This window comes from Triticum aestivum, chromosome 4B, assembly GCF_018294505.1.
Source record: "Triticum aestivum cultivar Chinese Spring chromosome 4B, IWGSC CS RefSeq v2.1, whole genome shotgun sequence".
In the NCBI taxonomy this organism is placed as follows: Eukaryota; Viridiplantae; Streptophyta; class Magnoliopsida; order Poales; family Poaceae; genus Triticum; species Triticum aestivum.
This window is the reverse complement of record NC_057804.1, coordinates 665,879,204-665,895,045: the sequence shown is the minus strand read 5'-3', so window position 1 is coordinate 665,895,045 and position 15,842 is coordinate 665,879,204. Positions and strand designations below refer to the sequence as shown.

Genomic DNA, 15,842 nt, shown 5'->3' with positions numbered 1-15,842 from the left:
ACTAGGTCAAATTTTACAGTAGAGAAAACTTATTTCAGTTGGTTAAACGGAAAGAGGGTTTTGAGATGAAACTCTAGGCGCTTGAATCGCCTGATTCCGAATAACGAGCGAAAAGATAAACAGAAACTAAGATCGGATCAAAAATCACGATCAGAGAAAAATCGTGGAATAAATCCGATAAAAGAAAACTGACGAACCGACTAATGAACGAGCGTTCATTAGCTGTATCTAACGGGCGAAGAACCATTCGTTAAAAGGAACGTTCGGTAACTAGAAGAACCGAGAAAAACCGGTGAATCCGAAAAAATGGATCTAGGGTTTCTAAAAAAACCGACCGGTTTTTATAAAAAAACCGGCGGCGGAGACCGGCGGCTACCTCCGGCGAGAGGTCCAGCGAGGCGAGATGCGGCGGTGGAGCGGCGGCTCGCGGGGGCCGGCGGCGGCAAGTGGCGGCGGCGGCGCTCGGCTGCGGAGGTGGTGGCGGGGCTAGGCGCGGGGTGGGCGGCGGTGGTGCGGTGGGGGTGTTGGGGTGGCGGGGGCGGCGGTATATAAGGGCGGGGCGGTGGCGGCTTGGAGTAGGGGCCAAGGCGGGGCGGCGCGGAGTCCAACTCGGACTCCGGTCTGAGTGCCGGCAGCGGCGGCGCGCGCGCACGCAGGAGGCGGCGGCGGTTGGGCCGGCCTGGCTCGGCTGGGCCTTAGGCCCAGTCGGGCGCGGGAACTTCTTTTTAAAAAAACAGTTTCACCGACAGAAATAAAATCCTAGAAAAATAAATAAAAAATCTTAAAATGCCAAAACAAATTTTCACCGTCTAAATAAAATATTTAGAACAAGATGAACATTTTCTTGGCCCTAAAATGCAATTTTGAAAACATGCAATTTTTCTAATGCAAATAAAATCCGAATAAAATTAAATAAAAATCAATTTAATGATTTCAATATTTTTCCTCCAATATTTCATTTATTTTGGAGAAGTCATATTATCTCCTCTCTTTAATTTTTTAATGCGAAATTCTTTTCGGAGAGAAATAATTAAAATCAAATCCTCGTTTCATTATTTGATAAAAGAATCAAATATGAAAACCGGGAAATCCCCAACTCTCTCCGAGGGTCCTTGAGTTGCTTAGGATTTCGAGGATTATGGAACGAAAAGCAATAAAATATGGTATGCAATGATGATCTAATGTATAACATTCCAAATTGAAAATTTGGGATGTTACGAACCTACCCCCCTTAAGATGAATCTCGCCCTCGAGATTCGGGCTGGCTAGAAAATATGCGCGGGTGGTCTTTGTGGAGATCCTCTCGTTCCCAGGTGGCTTCATCTTCGGTATGGTGCCTCCACTGAACTTTGTAAAACTTGATAACCTTACTGCGGGTCACTCTGCTGGAAACTCAAGAATCTTAACTGGTTTCTCCTCATAAGTCAAATCACTGTCCAACTGAATCGCCTCCAGGGGTACTGTATCTCTTAGCGGTATATCTGCCATCTCAGCATGACACTTCTTTAGCTGTGAAACGTGAAACAAGTCATGAACTCCTGACAATCCCTCGGGTAACTCCAACTTGTAGGCAACTTCTCCCATCCGTTCCAAAATACGATACGGTCCTACAAATCTCGGGGCTAACTGTCCCTTAACTCCAAAATGTTTCACTCCTCGCAAGGGTGATACTCGCAGATATGCTCGATCTCTAATTTCATAGGTTACCTCCTTGCGTTTTGAGTCTGCATAACTCTTCTGCCTAGACTGAGCAATCTTCAGTCTGTCACGAATCAATTTAACCTTCTCCTCAGACTCCTTGATCAAGTTTGGTCCAAACAACTGTCGGTCTCCTACCTCATCCCACATCAACGGTGTTCTGCACCTTCGTCCATACAGGGCTTCAAACGGTGCCATCTTCAAATTGGCTTGATAGCTATTGTTGTATGAAAACTCTGCGTATGGCAAATTGTCATCCCAACTAGATCTATAATCTAGCGCACAGGCTCTCAACATGTCCTCCAAAATTTGGTTGACTCTCTCTGTTTGTCCATCCGTCTACGGGTGAAAAGCTGTACTAAACTCCAATCTCGTTCCCAAAGTCTGGTGCAACTGGTGCCAAAACTTTGAGGTAAACTGTGTTCCTCGATCTGATACGATGGTCCTCGGAACTCCATGCAGACATACGATCCTGGACATATATATCTTGGCCAACTTTGCACTTGTATAGGTGGTTTTTACTGGGATGAAGTGAGCTACTTTGGTCAAGCGATCAACTACTACCCATATGGAATCATATCCTGCTGTGGTCCTGGTAATCCGGTGATAAAGTCCATGCCCAGTTTATCCCACTTCCATTCGGTATCAGCATATGCTGTAATAGTCCTGCTGGCTTCTGATGCTCTTCCTTCACGCATTGACATACATCACATATGGCTACATGCTCGGCAATATCCTTCTTCATACCGGTCCACCAGAAACGTTCCTTCAAATCCAAATACATCTTGGTGTTTCCGGGGTGTATCGAGTATGGTGAGTCATGGGCCTGTTGAAGTATTAACATCCTGATCTCCTGGTTATTGGGCACATAAACTCGGTCCTCAAACCACAAGGTATCGTGCTCATCCTCACGAAAACCTTTGGCCTTTCCTTTGCCCATCTCCTTTATCTCGGCAATCTCTTTGTCATCCTTCTGAGCTTCCCGAATTTTGTCCAGCAATGTCGACTGGACCTCCATCGTTGCAATAAATCCTCTAGGAACAATCTCCAATCGAAGTTCCATGATGTCCTCTGCCAATTCCTTCGGCGGTCCCTTGCTTTCAAGGATATTAGCATAACTCTTCTGGCTCAAAGCGTCTGCTACGACATTGGCCTTTCCGGGATGATTGTGTACCTTCATGTCATAATCCTTTATAAGCTCCAACCATCTCCTCTGTCAAAGGTTCAGCTCCTTCTGGGTGAAAATGTACTTTAAACTCTTATGGTCCGTGTACACATCACAACGGTTTCCAATAAGGTAATGTCTCCAGGTCTTCAATGCATGCACTACGGCTGCTAACTCCAAGTCATGCGTGGCATAGTTCAACTCATGAGGTTTTAGTTGTCGTGAGGCATACGAAACAACTCTCCCGTCCTGCATAAGCACACATCCAAGTCCTAAGCGTGAGGCATCGCAGTACACTTGGAACTCCTTATGTATATCTGGCAGTGTTAGCACTGGCGCTGTAGTCAAACGTTTCTTCAACTCCTGGAAACTTGCCTCGCAATCTTTTGTCCATTTAAACTTAGTATCCTTCTTTAACAGTTCAGTCATTGGCTTTGCAATCTTGGAAAAGTTCTCAATGAACCTCCGATAGTAACTTGCGAGTCCAAGAAAACTACGGATCTCGCTAACTGAAGTGGGTGCCAACCATTCAGTGACTGACTGAATTTTGCTGGGGTCTACTGCTATACCTTCTCCCAATATAACATGTCCAAGGAACCCGACTTCCTTTAACCAAAATTCGCATTTGCTAAACTTAGCATACAACTGGTGTTCCCTGAGTTTCTCAAGAACTAAGCGCAAATGCTCCTTGTGCTCCTCCTCGTTCTTCGAGTATACCATAATATCATCAATAAACACCACAACAAACTTGTCCAAATACTCCATGACACCTTGTTCATCATGCTCATGAAATAGGCAGAGGCGTTAGTCAGGCCAAATGACATGACCGTGTACTTGTATAATCCATATCGTGTTGTGAACGTTGTCTTCGGTATATCCTTCTCTCGTATCTTCAACTGATGATACCCCGATCGCAAATCGATCTTCGAAAACACTTTAGCTCCTTGCAACTGATCAAACAGATCGTTGATCATCGGAAGTGGGTACTTGTTCTTAATTGTCACTTCATTTAATGCTCGATAATCAACTACCATCCTCAGGGATTTATCCTTCTTCTCAACCAAAAAGTACTGGGGCTCCCCAAGGTGATGAACTTCTTCGGATGTATCCTTTCTCCAATAACTCCTTGATCTATTTCTTAATTTCCTCCAGATCATTTGCGGGCATCCGATAGGGTCTCTTCAATATTGGTCCTGTACCTGGCAATAGCTCTATCAAAAACTCAATGTCTCTATCCGGTGGCATGTCTGGTAACTCCTCTGGAAAAACATCCGGGTAATCCTTCACTACAGGCACTTCCTCCTGAACAACTCCCGTAAGGGCATTCACTTGACTCCTCCTAGGCACATGCCTAGATACATACTTAATCCGTTTTCCTTCCGGGGTGGTGAGATAAATCAACTTACTAGCATAGTCAATGCTTCCTCCAAACTTTGACATCCAGTCCATACCCTATATCACATCCAGTCCTTGCGACTCCAAGATAATTAGGTCGGATGGAAAAACATGTGTACCAATGGTTAAGGGTGTTTGGTCACACCATCGGCTAGCCATATACTCTGCTCCGGGTGAACTCACTAAAAGAGGGGTCATAAGGGTTTGGGTTGGTAGTTTAAACTTATCCACGAATCCCCTTGATATGTATGAATGCGATGCACCAGTATCGAAAAGAACAAGAGCGGTAAATGACTTAACCAAAAACTTACCTATTACCGCGTCCGGCTGCTCTTCAACCTCCTCCATGTTAACGTGGTTCACTTGTGCTTTGTTGAATGGATTTGGCTTCTTCCCAGCGCTCCCATTTCCATTTCCATTCTTTCCTTCAGGGCACTCCGTGGCGTAGTGTCCAGTCTTCCCGCATTTGAAACAAGTAATATGACTTAAGTCCCTTTTGGCGGGTGTGGCTGGGTAGGGGCGGTTATGATTATTGTTGGTTCCGTTCCCATTCCCATTCTTAGAACCATTGTGGTTATGCGATCCTCCTCCAGTGTGGTTGTGACCTCCATGGTTATGAACAAGTCCTCCCGAGTTCGGGGTTAGGCGAGGTTTCTGCTGAGCTCCTGGGTTATACTTCCCCTGTCCATACTTCCTCTTGCGGCTCTCAATCTGCTGCTGCTTCCCTTCAATCATAAGAGCCTTATCTACCAACTCCTGGTAGTTGTTGAAGGTTGCTACCATCAACTGCATAGTCATCTCATCATTCAGCCCTTCCATAAACTTCTCCTGCTTCATGGCATCTGTGGCCACATCATCAGGGGCGTAGTAAGATAACTTGCTAAACTCATCCACGTACTGAGCCATAGTACGGTTCCCCTGGCGTAAGTTGCGGAACTCCCGCTTCTTCATTTGCATAGCTCTAGTGGAGACATGGGATGTGCGAAAAGCTTGCTGAAACTGGTCCCAAGTGACATTGGCTATAGGAAAAGTGGCTGTGTAATTCTCCCACCATGAGGCTACTGGTCCATCCAATTGATGTGCGGCAAAGCGCACTCTCTCAGGATCTGTGCAACCTGCGGTGGTCAACTCCCTTCCAATACGGCGTAGCCAATCGTCCGCAACTATGGGCTCGGTGCTACTGGAAAACACCGGCGGCTGTAACCTTAGAAAACGGGCTAGGTGGTCCACGGGCGGCGGGTTGTTGTTGTTGTTGCCCTAATTCTGAACTAGCAATTGCATCAACGTATTCTGCTGTTGGATCAACTGGGTGAGCTCCGCTGGGAAGGCAAAACTGATGTCACGTCTCGGAGGCATCTGATGGGTTTAGATGGAAGAGATTGGAATAGAAAAGGGGTCTAATGAGAAAACACTACCCATATGCACATGAGACAAACACAATCATTTCACTCAATCAATCAAGCAAGGGCATACAAACGATCTAGAACTATCGCACAAGTGCTCAACTACTAGTAAATACATGGGGGAATACTAGTGATATGTAGTCATCTAGAATTTTGATCGGTGGAAGACTCCATGATGTCTGCTCCAGCTTCGTCTTCATAGTCATCATCACTAGGATCGGAATCGGTGTCGTCGATGATGATGTAGTCCTCGGGGCGTATCTCCTTGGGTTCTTCTTCTTCTTATATTGGTGCTGGTCCTCCCATGAATACTCTGATCTTCTTGACTAGGTCGTCATTCTTCTCCAGTAGTGTCTTGATTTCCTCCTCATATCCATCGCGTGCAAACTTGAGTTCTTCCTCCAGTTCGATGATCCTAGTCTTCGCCTTCTTCAAGTCCATCATGTCCGCGCACATATGGTTTTCCTGACGCCGGATGTGCTGGTTTAACTCCTGGATGAATGCTCCAACGGATCTATCCTTCCTGGTGTTGATTACTTCCCATTGCTCATCTCGGCGCCCACATATTTGGTAAATAGTGTCCTTAAGCTCCCTGTTGTAAACTTCTCCAATGCGTCCCATGGTAATGTGGGCTTCCATGCTCTTGCCTAGACTCCAGGTGGGTGCTTCGAAAGAAAACTCTATGGGTTTAGAAGTTGGCGAGAACGTCCTTCCTGGAACTTGTACTTGAATCATCCAGTGCTCCTCTTCAGGTAAAGTGGCGTTGTACATCCCAGTGAAGCTTGGCATTCCAATGTTCAAGTACCTAGTGACTTCCTTCAAGTGACGTCCAAACGGTGTGTCTTCATCCGATTGTGCAAACCTCTTCTTCATCTCCGTCATCCTAAAGAGTAGAAAATGGAGAGGAGTCAGAAATGAGAAGAGAAGGGTGACCTAGGGTTTATCTTAGTGGTCGTGTCCTACACTCAGCGTGTGCCCTGATACCATCTTCTAGCGACCCGACCTCAGATGGTCAAGTCTCTGTGCTTCAGTGTCATCTCTGGATCGGTAATGCTGACACACACAGTACCCGAAGGATTTATAACAGAGTAGCAATCACACACTTATTACATCGAATGTCTCAAGAGAGAACTTATTACAGTAAATATGGCTTAAGGCCATCTAACACGATAACAACGGAAGGCTTGGAAGATAAATTGAGTCCATCAACTCCAACGGCATGGCTGAGCTGCACGGCAACGACCTAACGAACCTTACTCCTCGTCTGAAAAGTCTGCAACATAATACATTGCAGCCCGAAAACGGGTCAGCACATGGAATATGCTGGCAATATAACACAGTAGAGCAAGAACAGAAAAATGCTATCACTACATGCATATATGGCTGGTGGAAAGCTCTATGGTTTATAGTTTTTGCGAAAAGCCAATTTTTCCCTACAACAAAAGAATATATTTTTATTTTACTATCATGGTAGTTGAAACAACATTGAGAAGGTTCCTCCAACTCAACACTACTAGGGAAAAGCCTACCAGCAGCGAGGGTTTTGGGCCTCTCAGTAGCGCAGGCACCGGCGCTACTAATAAGGCGCTACAGCTAACGTATAGCAGTAGCGCCGGTTGTCCCACGTTACTGCTATACATGAATAGCTGTAGCGCTCTTTGGGAAAGGGCGCTACTGATATTATCTGCAGCGCTGTTTGCTGGGACGCGCTACTGACAATGCGGCGCTACTGCTAAATTTCCCCCCTCGCTACTACTAGTTTATTTATTAGTTTTTTTCCTGCATATTTGTTTTGTATTTGTTTTGTATTTGAATAGGCTTTATACAATAATCCTTAGCATATCATACACATACAAATGTAATCATAGCATATACATACAATTAGTCTCATCAAATCATGTCATCATCATAATCATCATCCAACACAAAGTGGTCTCTCGTCATCATCTCGAAAATAGCGATACAAGTCTCGAATGATATGCAAATACATCGTCATCCATCTAAACAATGATATACGCGAGAAGAGCTATCACTTTGAGAACATGAGTTCGTATCCCTCTTTCGCATTAGCGTGAACCTCTAAACTAACTACTGCCTGTCGCTCGGAAACCGGAAGGGCCTGACACTCCGGCCACTTGTCGTATATATACTCCTGGCATAGCACTTCTTCGCCATCTATGATCTATGCACCTGCATCATCACATGAGTCGATGATATGCAACATATATAGTTGACCAACAAAAAGAGACAGACTTGGCAAAAATAAAAACAACATATCATAAGCATAAATAACAAAGTTCATCGTACCCCAAAATTCCCTAACTAGAGTGATTTTCGCTAGTCGAGGAGGAGGACGGTTTAATTACATCACAAATAAAGTTTCACCGTGCATAACTCAAAGTTTTGTCATACAGAAAGTATGGACTAAATGGACACATTGTCATATATCGACAATCACTCCAACATGTCGTTCCATCCATCCAAGTCAGGGAGATAGTCCCCGAGCCTAGTGAAAGGCTTCAGGTCGAGACACTGAGAGGCTATCCATGTTCGGACGTCTTCCCGCGACATTTGTCCTTCTCCGTAGAACATCCCTGTTTTTCCGACGACCTCCTTCATGATGATTTGGGCAAGTTCGCGCTGGATGTTATAGAACTCAGCTCGAAGTCGATGATCCTCGATATCTCCTATGTCCTTTGCCCATTGCAGAATATGGGCATCGCCGGATCTAGGTGACATGCGAAGGTTCTGGTGATCCCGTCTGTACTCCAGCATGTGGTGTAGGACATAGAATCCATCATTAAGAGAATCGTTTGGTTGCTGGATGCAGCAGAAGTCAGTCTTATGGCCGAAGGCGACCCTGCCGCCCCTTCTCTTCTTGTCGCTGACCTCTCCACCCCTTGCTTGGTAGTAAAACATAGCACTGTCGAGAACATCCTTGATGTGGGTGTAATCCTTTTTGTGAATGTTCTTCGACGAGTCCAAGTAAAGAGCGTGGGAGAATCAGGGGTAGAGGATGATGAGGACGGCGCGCCCACTGTTGCGCAAAATAAGTCCTCAAATTAATTAGCCTCCACCGTGCAAATGAATGATTGAAATCGAAGGAAGGATAGCAGCGCGGATGACTTACACGGGATGATAAGGCACGAGAATCGCCTCCTTGTCCTTATTGGCGAGCATGAAATTGACGATGTAATCCCTCGCGTATTCACGGTGATTTGCGCAGACTCCCAAGAAGCCCTCGTGCATGTAGTACAGGTTAGCGACACAGATATGAGATATCTGCTCAACCCCGATGATGTAGTTCATGTGCAAGGCATAAAGGCGGACAAACGTAAAATCCAGCTTCTTCACGTGAAACATGTCGAATATGTAATCGAATCGGAGGAAGAACTTATCCACGGGGAAGCTGTCGACGTACGACATTTGCCGCGGAACGTTAACCATGTAGAGTGGGTATCCTGGATCTTTCGAGGCGATGAGGTCTTTCTCTACCCGCAGCACATCGTCATGAAGTCTCTTTAGATCGTCGAATCTGGCCTGTAGCGCTGTTGCAGGTAGGATTGGTTGACCAGGGGATATGCCATTTATCCGCACCGGGGATATCTATACGGTCCTGAAGCAGAGGCTGCTGAGGCGGCTGGATCATAGAAACAGCTTTTTGGCCTTTCCTCGCTCTCTTCCTAAACTTCTTTACTACCGGAAGGTCGTCCATAATATGTTGAGATGGCAATTCAGGCACCAACTCATGACGCTCAAACCCTGAGGAGGCTCCAGTATAGACATACTGTTCAGCAGCGCCATCGTCGTCCTCATCCTCATCCATGGCGACGTCATCAGCGACTAATGGAGCCTCCTCCTTACCCCGTCCGCTATCACCCAACCCGACACCCGACGATAATTGGGTAGGTGGGGTGTTGATGTTCATACCTTGCTGAGGCTGCGTGCTCGTGGGTGTGCTCCCGGCCGCCTCTAGACAAAGAAGACTCTTTGGCCACAACAGGACCCACCCAGCATTGCAACAATCACCAAGCCGCCGTGGTGTCTCGTCGTCATTCCCCAGTAGTACTGGAGGAGGCAAATTCTCGTGGCGCGGTTTGACACTGGCCACGGAAACCTTGAAGACGTTCGGGGGGGATCGGCCGGTTGTGGAACAATGGTTCCTTCGGCTCCATTATCGTCGCCTTCCCCACGTCCACCTTCTGGTCGCCGATGGTGTACAATATGGTGCACGGGGTTTCGTCGGCCTGCAAAGAAAAGTCTGCGACGTGAGACATCCGAAAGGCAACGAAAACGGGAGATTATACATTTATATTGAAGGGGGCCGGTGTGACAGATACCGTGAGGGCGTCGAGCTCAGCCAAAGACGAAGCACCGCCTAGCATGTCCGGTGCGGGAGCCGGTGCGGGAGCAGGTGCAGCTGCAGGTGCTGGTGCAACGCTAGTCGAGCTGCTCCCCGCCAAGAAGTCAGCAAGGGGAAAGTCTGCTGCATCTTTTTTTGGATTTTGCCTGGTCCAATTGAAAACGGCCGGAACCAAGGTAGTAGAAATATCTAAAGCCACCTGTTTTGCGGCAGCTACCGCTGTTGCGACTGTCTCAGTTGATTTCTTCTCAACCGCAATCTCAACCCTCTTGTCGATGTTTTCTTCATTTAACCTCCGTCTTTCCTTTCTCTCCTCCGTGGTCTCATGGTAGTACTTCTTCCACGTGGCGCCGTCTCCGACACCGTGCACGCGTCCATACGACGGTCGAGTATCCACCGGTTGTTGTTTCAATATGTTCAACGCCCGGTTGAATGGAGTGTCCCACTTGGGCCTCGCCAATGCCTCAGACGGCGAGTCGCTTTCGGCCGCAATCCTGTGCTGCTCTCTCTGCAAAAGGCACAATGATCGTTTACAAATATGACTAACGTGTGTAGTCGAATTGATCAGAAACTAAAATTACCAGCAGTCTCATGAACTCCGTAATGACCGGTGTTGTCTCGTAAACCTTTTTCACTGGGTCCCAACGGTGCCGGGCCCTGAGGACGTCACGCTCCTGCGGGACGGTGAACTCCGCCAAGGGGTCTGGGATGCCCAGACTCGCGGCTTCCGCGTCCTCCTTGGCCCATTTGGACCTCTTTCCGCCGTAACCACGGCTTCCGAGGTGGTGGCTCCCAATGTTCCTCTCTTGAAGCCCCTTCATGTACTTAGACTTTTTTTGGCATCTTCGGCCTTGCAAGCCTCCTTGAATATTTGAAACTGCTCTTCCGTGATTGTCGGATTATCCTTTACAATCTCGGAGTAGGGTTCCTTCTTGTCGATGATCCTTGCTTTCACTCGATTTTTCCAGGCGGCCAACGCGTCGCTAAACTTGGTCATGGCGTGTTTGTTTATCTTCTTCATTGCCGGGTCCTCATCTGGATCTTTATAATCCTTCTCATTCCGGCCCGGGAACAAGAATATCTGGTGAAACTTCTTTAGGAGGGAGCTCCTCATATTTTCTATCTTCTGTAGTTTCTCATCGTTGATGGTGGCGGTTGTCCGTACGATGCAGCCTATTTGATTGCCGTAGCATCGACGCGCTTCCTCGGGCGCCGTTGGCTCAAAATTGCCGTCGTCCACCTCCTTGACCACCACTCTAGTAGTCCTGAGTTTGTTAGGAACCCGTTGCCTCTTTGCTTTCAGTTCTACACCGGCTCCACTCCCCGAGGCAGCGCCGGTCTCAGTCTCATCGCCGGTCTCGATGCCTGTCTGACTCTGAGCGTCGGTCTCAGTCTCAGCACCGGTCTGCGTGTCGGTCTCAGTCCCCGATGCCACCGGTGGGCCCAGCAAAACATCGGTTGATCATCAGTAAGGCTAAAAAATTCGTCTGCTGCCCGGTAGGCGTCGTCGCAATCACCAGAACCCTGTCCTTCATCGTTGCTAGCCATGTTTCCTATGATTAAATCTAGTCAATTAATTCTAGACCTAATAAAATGAATAATGACATAAAAAGGCCTATTGTTTTGCAGGAACGTTGACTCCTTCCTGGTGCGGCAAATCACACGGGCACTCGATATGTCCTAGTTTGTAGCACAAGTCATGCCGAAATTCACAGAATATTTTGGCATGACCTTTGCTAAAAAGTGGACAAATCGAGAACCTGAAATTTGCTGCAACGGAAATGAATCAACATTCCGGCAAAATATATATAGGCCACTCAGCTTCATTGAAACAACAAAGCCACTTGGGCACAAACAACATGACCACTTCAATGAAAAGATATAATCAACAATAAAAGTCTAGGAAGGGATCATCTTTAAAATAAAACTTGCCTAAATAACGTAGATAATTAACCTAATCAAACTAGTTAACCTGACTAGTTCTCTGTCAAAGCCCTAACTAAATTTTTGCACTAACCTAGGTAATTAACCTAATTAAACTAGTTAACCTAACTACTTCTCTGTCAAAGCCCTAACTAAATTTTTGCCCTAACCTAGATAATTAACATAATTAAACTAGCTAACCTATGCATGAGAGAGAGGAGGGGTGGGGACTTACAGAGGATGGCTCCGGTGGTGGGGGCAGTGGCGAGGGAGGCAGGGGCGTCTCCGGTGACGGCGAGGGAGGCAGTTCTGGTGAGGGAGGATCCGGTGGCGTCGACGGCGGCTCCGATGGCGTTGATGAGGCCGCACGGCTCCGTGGCATTGGGGGCGGCTCCGATGGCGTCGACGGCGCACGACTCTGGTGGCTCCGGGGGCGTCGACGTCGGCAGGAGACGGCGGCGAAGTGGGGCGACGACGAATCAGGGAGACGGCGGCGGGGTGGGTCGAGAGATTTGGGGGGCAAGTGGTGGCCGGGGGGGAAACAGTTTTTTGGTTAAGTCAAAACTAGCGGTAGCGCGTTTCGCAGAATGCGCTATAGATAAGGTAGCTATAGCGCTTTTTCCAAAACGCGCTACTGCTATACATATGTAAGTTTCTCTCTTTTTTATTTCCTTTTCTGTTTCTATAGCGGGGATCCTCGAAACGCGCTGCAGCTGCATTAGCTACACCGCCTCTTACTAACACACGCTACAGCTAAGCCTTTCTCTGTTTTTTCGCTTTTTCATTTATTTTGCTTTACATTTTATTTTATTTTCTTTCTCCTTTTTCTGTTTCTTTCATTTTCATTTACTTTTCTATTTGTTTTTCATTTTAGTTTCTTTCCATTAGCAGTAGAGCTGTTACAGGGAAACACGCTGCTACTCATGCCCTAGCGGTAGCGTGCTTCCTGCAAGGCCGCTACTGCTATGCGTAGCCCATCGTTCCAGCAATGGGAATATTAGTAGTAGCGCTTTTACGGGCACACGCGCTACTGCTAGAATCGTATCTGCAGCGCGGTTTATTCTGAACCGCTACTGCTATCTAGCACTAGCACCCTTTTTTAACCCGCGCTGTTGCTAAATTTCTGTGTATAAGGTTTTCCCTAGTAGTGCAATCCCAACTAAAGTGCTTAAGAACCCAACAATATTAATTAAAAGTGATGAGATACATGGGATAATCCAAGTACTAGATACTCAAGAATTGTCCATAACCGGGGACACGACTAACCATGATTAGATTGTACACTCCGCAGAGGTTTGCGCACTTTTCCCCACAAGACTCGATCGCTTCCGTTGGATTTCTCGCACTGCAGGGTGGTTGAGAAACGGATGACCGAGACACAGTCTTTCAGAAACATTAACTCTTTCCTCCGGACAGACCATACCAAACCTACATCCCACTACCTGCTGATCTGCCTCTTCAAGAGCTTTACATAACTTACTCAACTATGCTAGAGCCCATAATAGCTTGTGGCTGCACACGGAAGTTTCTAGCATGAATCATCTCGGTTCCCTTTGAGCCTGGGTGGCGGTCCATAGGAAGATCACACGGGTACTCCGGGATTTCCAAAAAATACAGGCAACACTGGGTACTCCAGGTGCCTCATTCCACCCAGTTGTTTGATTAAGTTGCACTACAGGAAACAGCTAATTTGCCGTCAGTGGACATCTTTGCTGTCAGCTTTTTGTCGGGGCAGACGGCAAAGAGCAGTTTTACCATTAGCTGCAGACGGCAAAGAATAACTAACGGCAAAACATATTTTGCCATTTGCATTATTTATTACAGACGGCAAATTAGTCTTTGCCGTCTATTTTTTTATTACAGATAGCAAATTAGTCTTTGCCGTCTGTTTTTTATTACAGACGGCAAATCTCATACTTTGCCGTCTATAAAATAAAATACAGACATCAAAGTCTTTGCCGTCTGCGTTTTATATTATAGACGGCAAAGTATGAGATTTGCCATCTGTAATAAAAAAAGTAGAAGACATACTTTGCCGTTTGTTTAAAAAAGGCAGACGTCAAAAAAGAAGCACACCACGCGGATCGATCCCGCGGATCGATGACGTGGCGGTCATTCCATACCCACGCAGCCCCACCCATCCTGACACACCCACTAACCCAAGCTCGCAGCCCCACCCACCCACCCACCAACGCACGCCCCCACACCCGACCCACCCACGCACACCGCACACCACACGGCCACTCACACCACGGAACGCACAAGCACAACACGCATCCATCCATCCATGGCCGGCGCGGGCAAGCAAGCCATCCGCACGGGCGGTGTGCTGGGAGGCCGCACGGGCGGGGAGCAGGGAGGCCGCACACGCAGCGAGCATGGCGGACGCGCGGGCAATGAATCCATCCATCCATGGCCGGTGCGGGCAAGCAGGCCATCCGCGCGGGCAGCAAGCATGGCAGATGTGAGGGCGGCGAGCATGGCGCGCGGGGGCGGCTCACTCCATCGACGACTTCTTCCATCGGGCGCGCGGCGGGCTCTTCCCTCGAGCGCGCAGCGACCTCTTCCCTCGGGCGCGCGGCGGCCTCTTCCCTCGGGCGCGCGGCGGCCTCTTCCCTCGAGCGCGCGGCGGCCTCTTCCCGGCCGGCCGCCCAACGCTGTACGGTGCGCGGCGGTGCCCCTCTCTCTCTCCAGGAACCAGCGAGCACGGCCGGGCGGCGGTGCGGAAACCAGGGTCGGGAGAGCGGCGCGTGCGAGCGTGGCTGTTCGGTGGCGCGGCGAGTATGGTCGGGCAAGCAGCGCGGTGAGCAGGGCGAGGCGGCGGCAGTGGTGTCCCTGTGGTATTGTCCCCGGCGAGAAGAAGGACGGCCGGCGGTGAAGTACCTGTTGTTGCGATGGAGGACTCGATTGCTTTTCCCTTTTAATTTCTAGGGGTCCTTGTGTAAATTTTCAGGACAACTTGTAACCTCTCTGTAACTCCACCGATGATGAATGCAATACAGCACGGCCGTGTCGAATCCAAAATCTCCATGAGCTGAACCTGTTTTGGTTTGTTGTTCCTGTGTCCAGCGAGATGCTCTGGTCGGCCGTCACTTTTTAAAAAAATTGAAAAACAATCTTTGCCGTCTGTACTTTAGTCTGGATGACGGCAAAGCACACGTTTTAACTGACGGCAAAGAACACGTTTTTTGCCGTCTGTTATTTTTGCGGCAGATGGCAAAACTATATTGACTGACGGCAAAATCTTTGCCGTCATCTCAACAAAAGGCTGACGGCAAAGTATTTTTTGCTGACTTATCTTTGCCGTCTGCTTCTTGACGGCAAAATCTTTGCCGTCTGGATTTGGGTCTTTGCCGTCTGTGATCCACAGATGGCAAATTACCTGTTTCCTGTAGTGTTGCCACCTTAAGTTGAACCGTTAATTTAATAAACTCACATCTTTCATGGATTTCACTCAAACCCAAACCACGTCTACGAGCATAGCATAGCATAGTAATATAAGCAACATGTAGAGTAACTCCCAAGGGTTTGAATGTAACAGGGAAATAGGTTCTACCTCATCAACTACTTCCCAACCCACAAGTTAATGACATCCTAATCATGCAATGTTTGAGGATTGGAACTAATGCATAAAAACTAGGTGATAAAAGGGTATGATCAAAGTGTTACTTGCCTTGCTGACGATGTGTGAAACCTAGGGACTCGTAGTAGCACGCTTCGCACTCCGGGTGTTCTATCGCAAGTAAACAATAGCATACATAAGTAACAAGCAACGATTCACAAGCAAAACTCAAATAAAAGAGGTTGACTGGAAAGTTTAAATTAAGAACTCCGGTTCGCAAAAAGAATCAAATCAAACGAAGCAACGAAACTCAAATGGCAAAAGAAAGAAGCT

At 47.6% G+C, this 15,842-nt stretch overlaps 1 protein-coding gene across 1 annotated transcript; it reads left to right on the top strand.

Annotated features, from left to right (window-relative positions):
- The first annotated feature begins 14,139 nt into the window (after nucleotides 1-14,139).
- LOC123089798 (endo-1,4-beta-xylanase B) lies at nucleotides 14,140-14,964 on the top strand. The gene has a single exon (XM_044511375.1). It carries the CDS (start codon nucleotides 14,235-14,237, stop codon nucleotides 14,823-14,825), a length of 591 nt encoding a protein of 196 aa, XP_044367310.1. The 5' UTR covers nucleotides 14,140-14,234; the 3' UTR covers nucleotides 14,826-14,964.
- The last annotated feature ends 878 nt before the right edge of the window (nucleotides 14,965-15,842 follow it).

Excerpts from the sequence above, each read along its gene's own strand:
- LOC123089798 (XM_044511375.1), top strand. The coding sequence starts at position 14,235 with ATGGCCGGCGCGGGCAAGCAAGCCATCCGCACGGGCGGTGTGCTGGGA.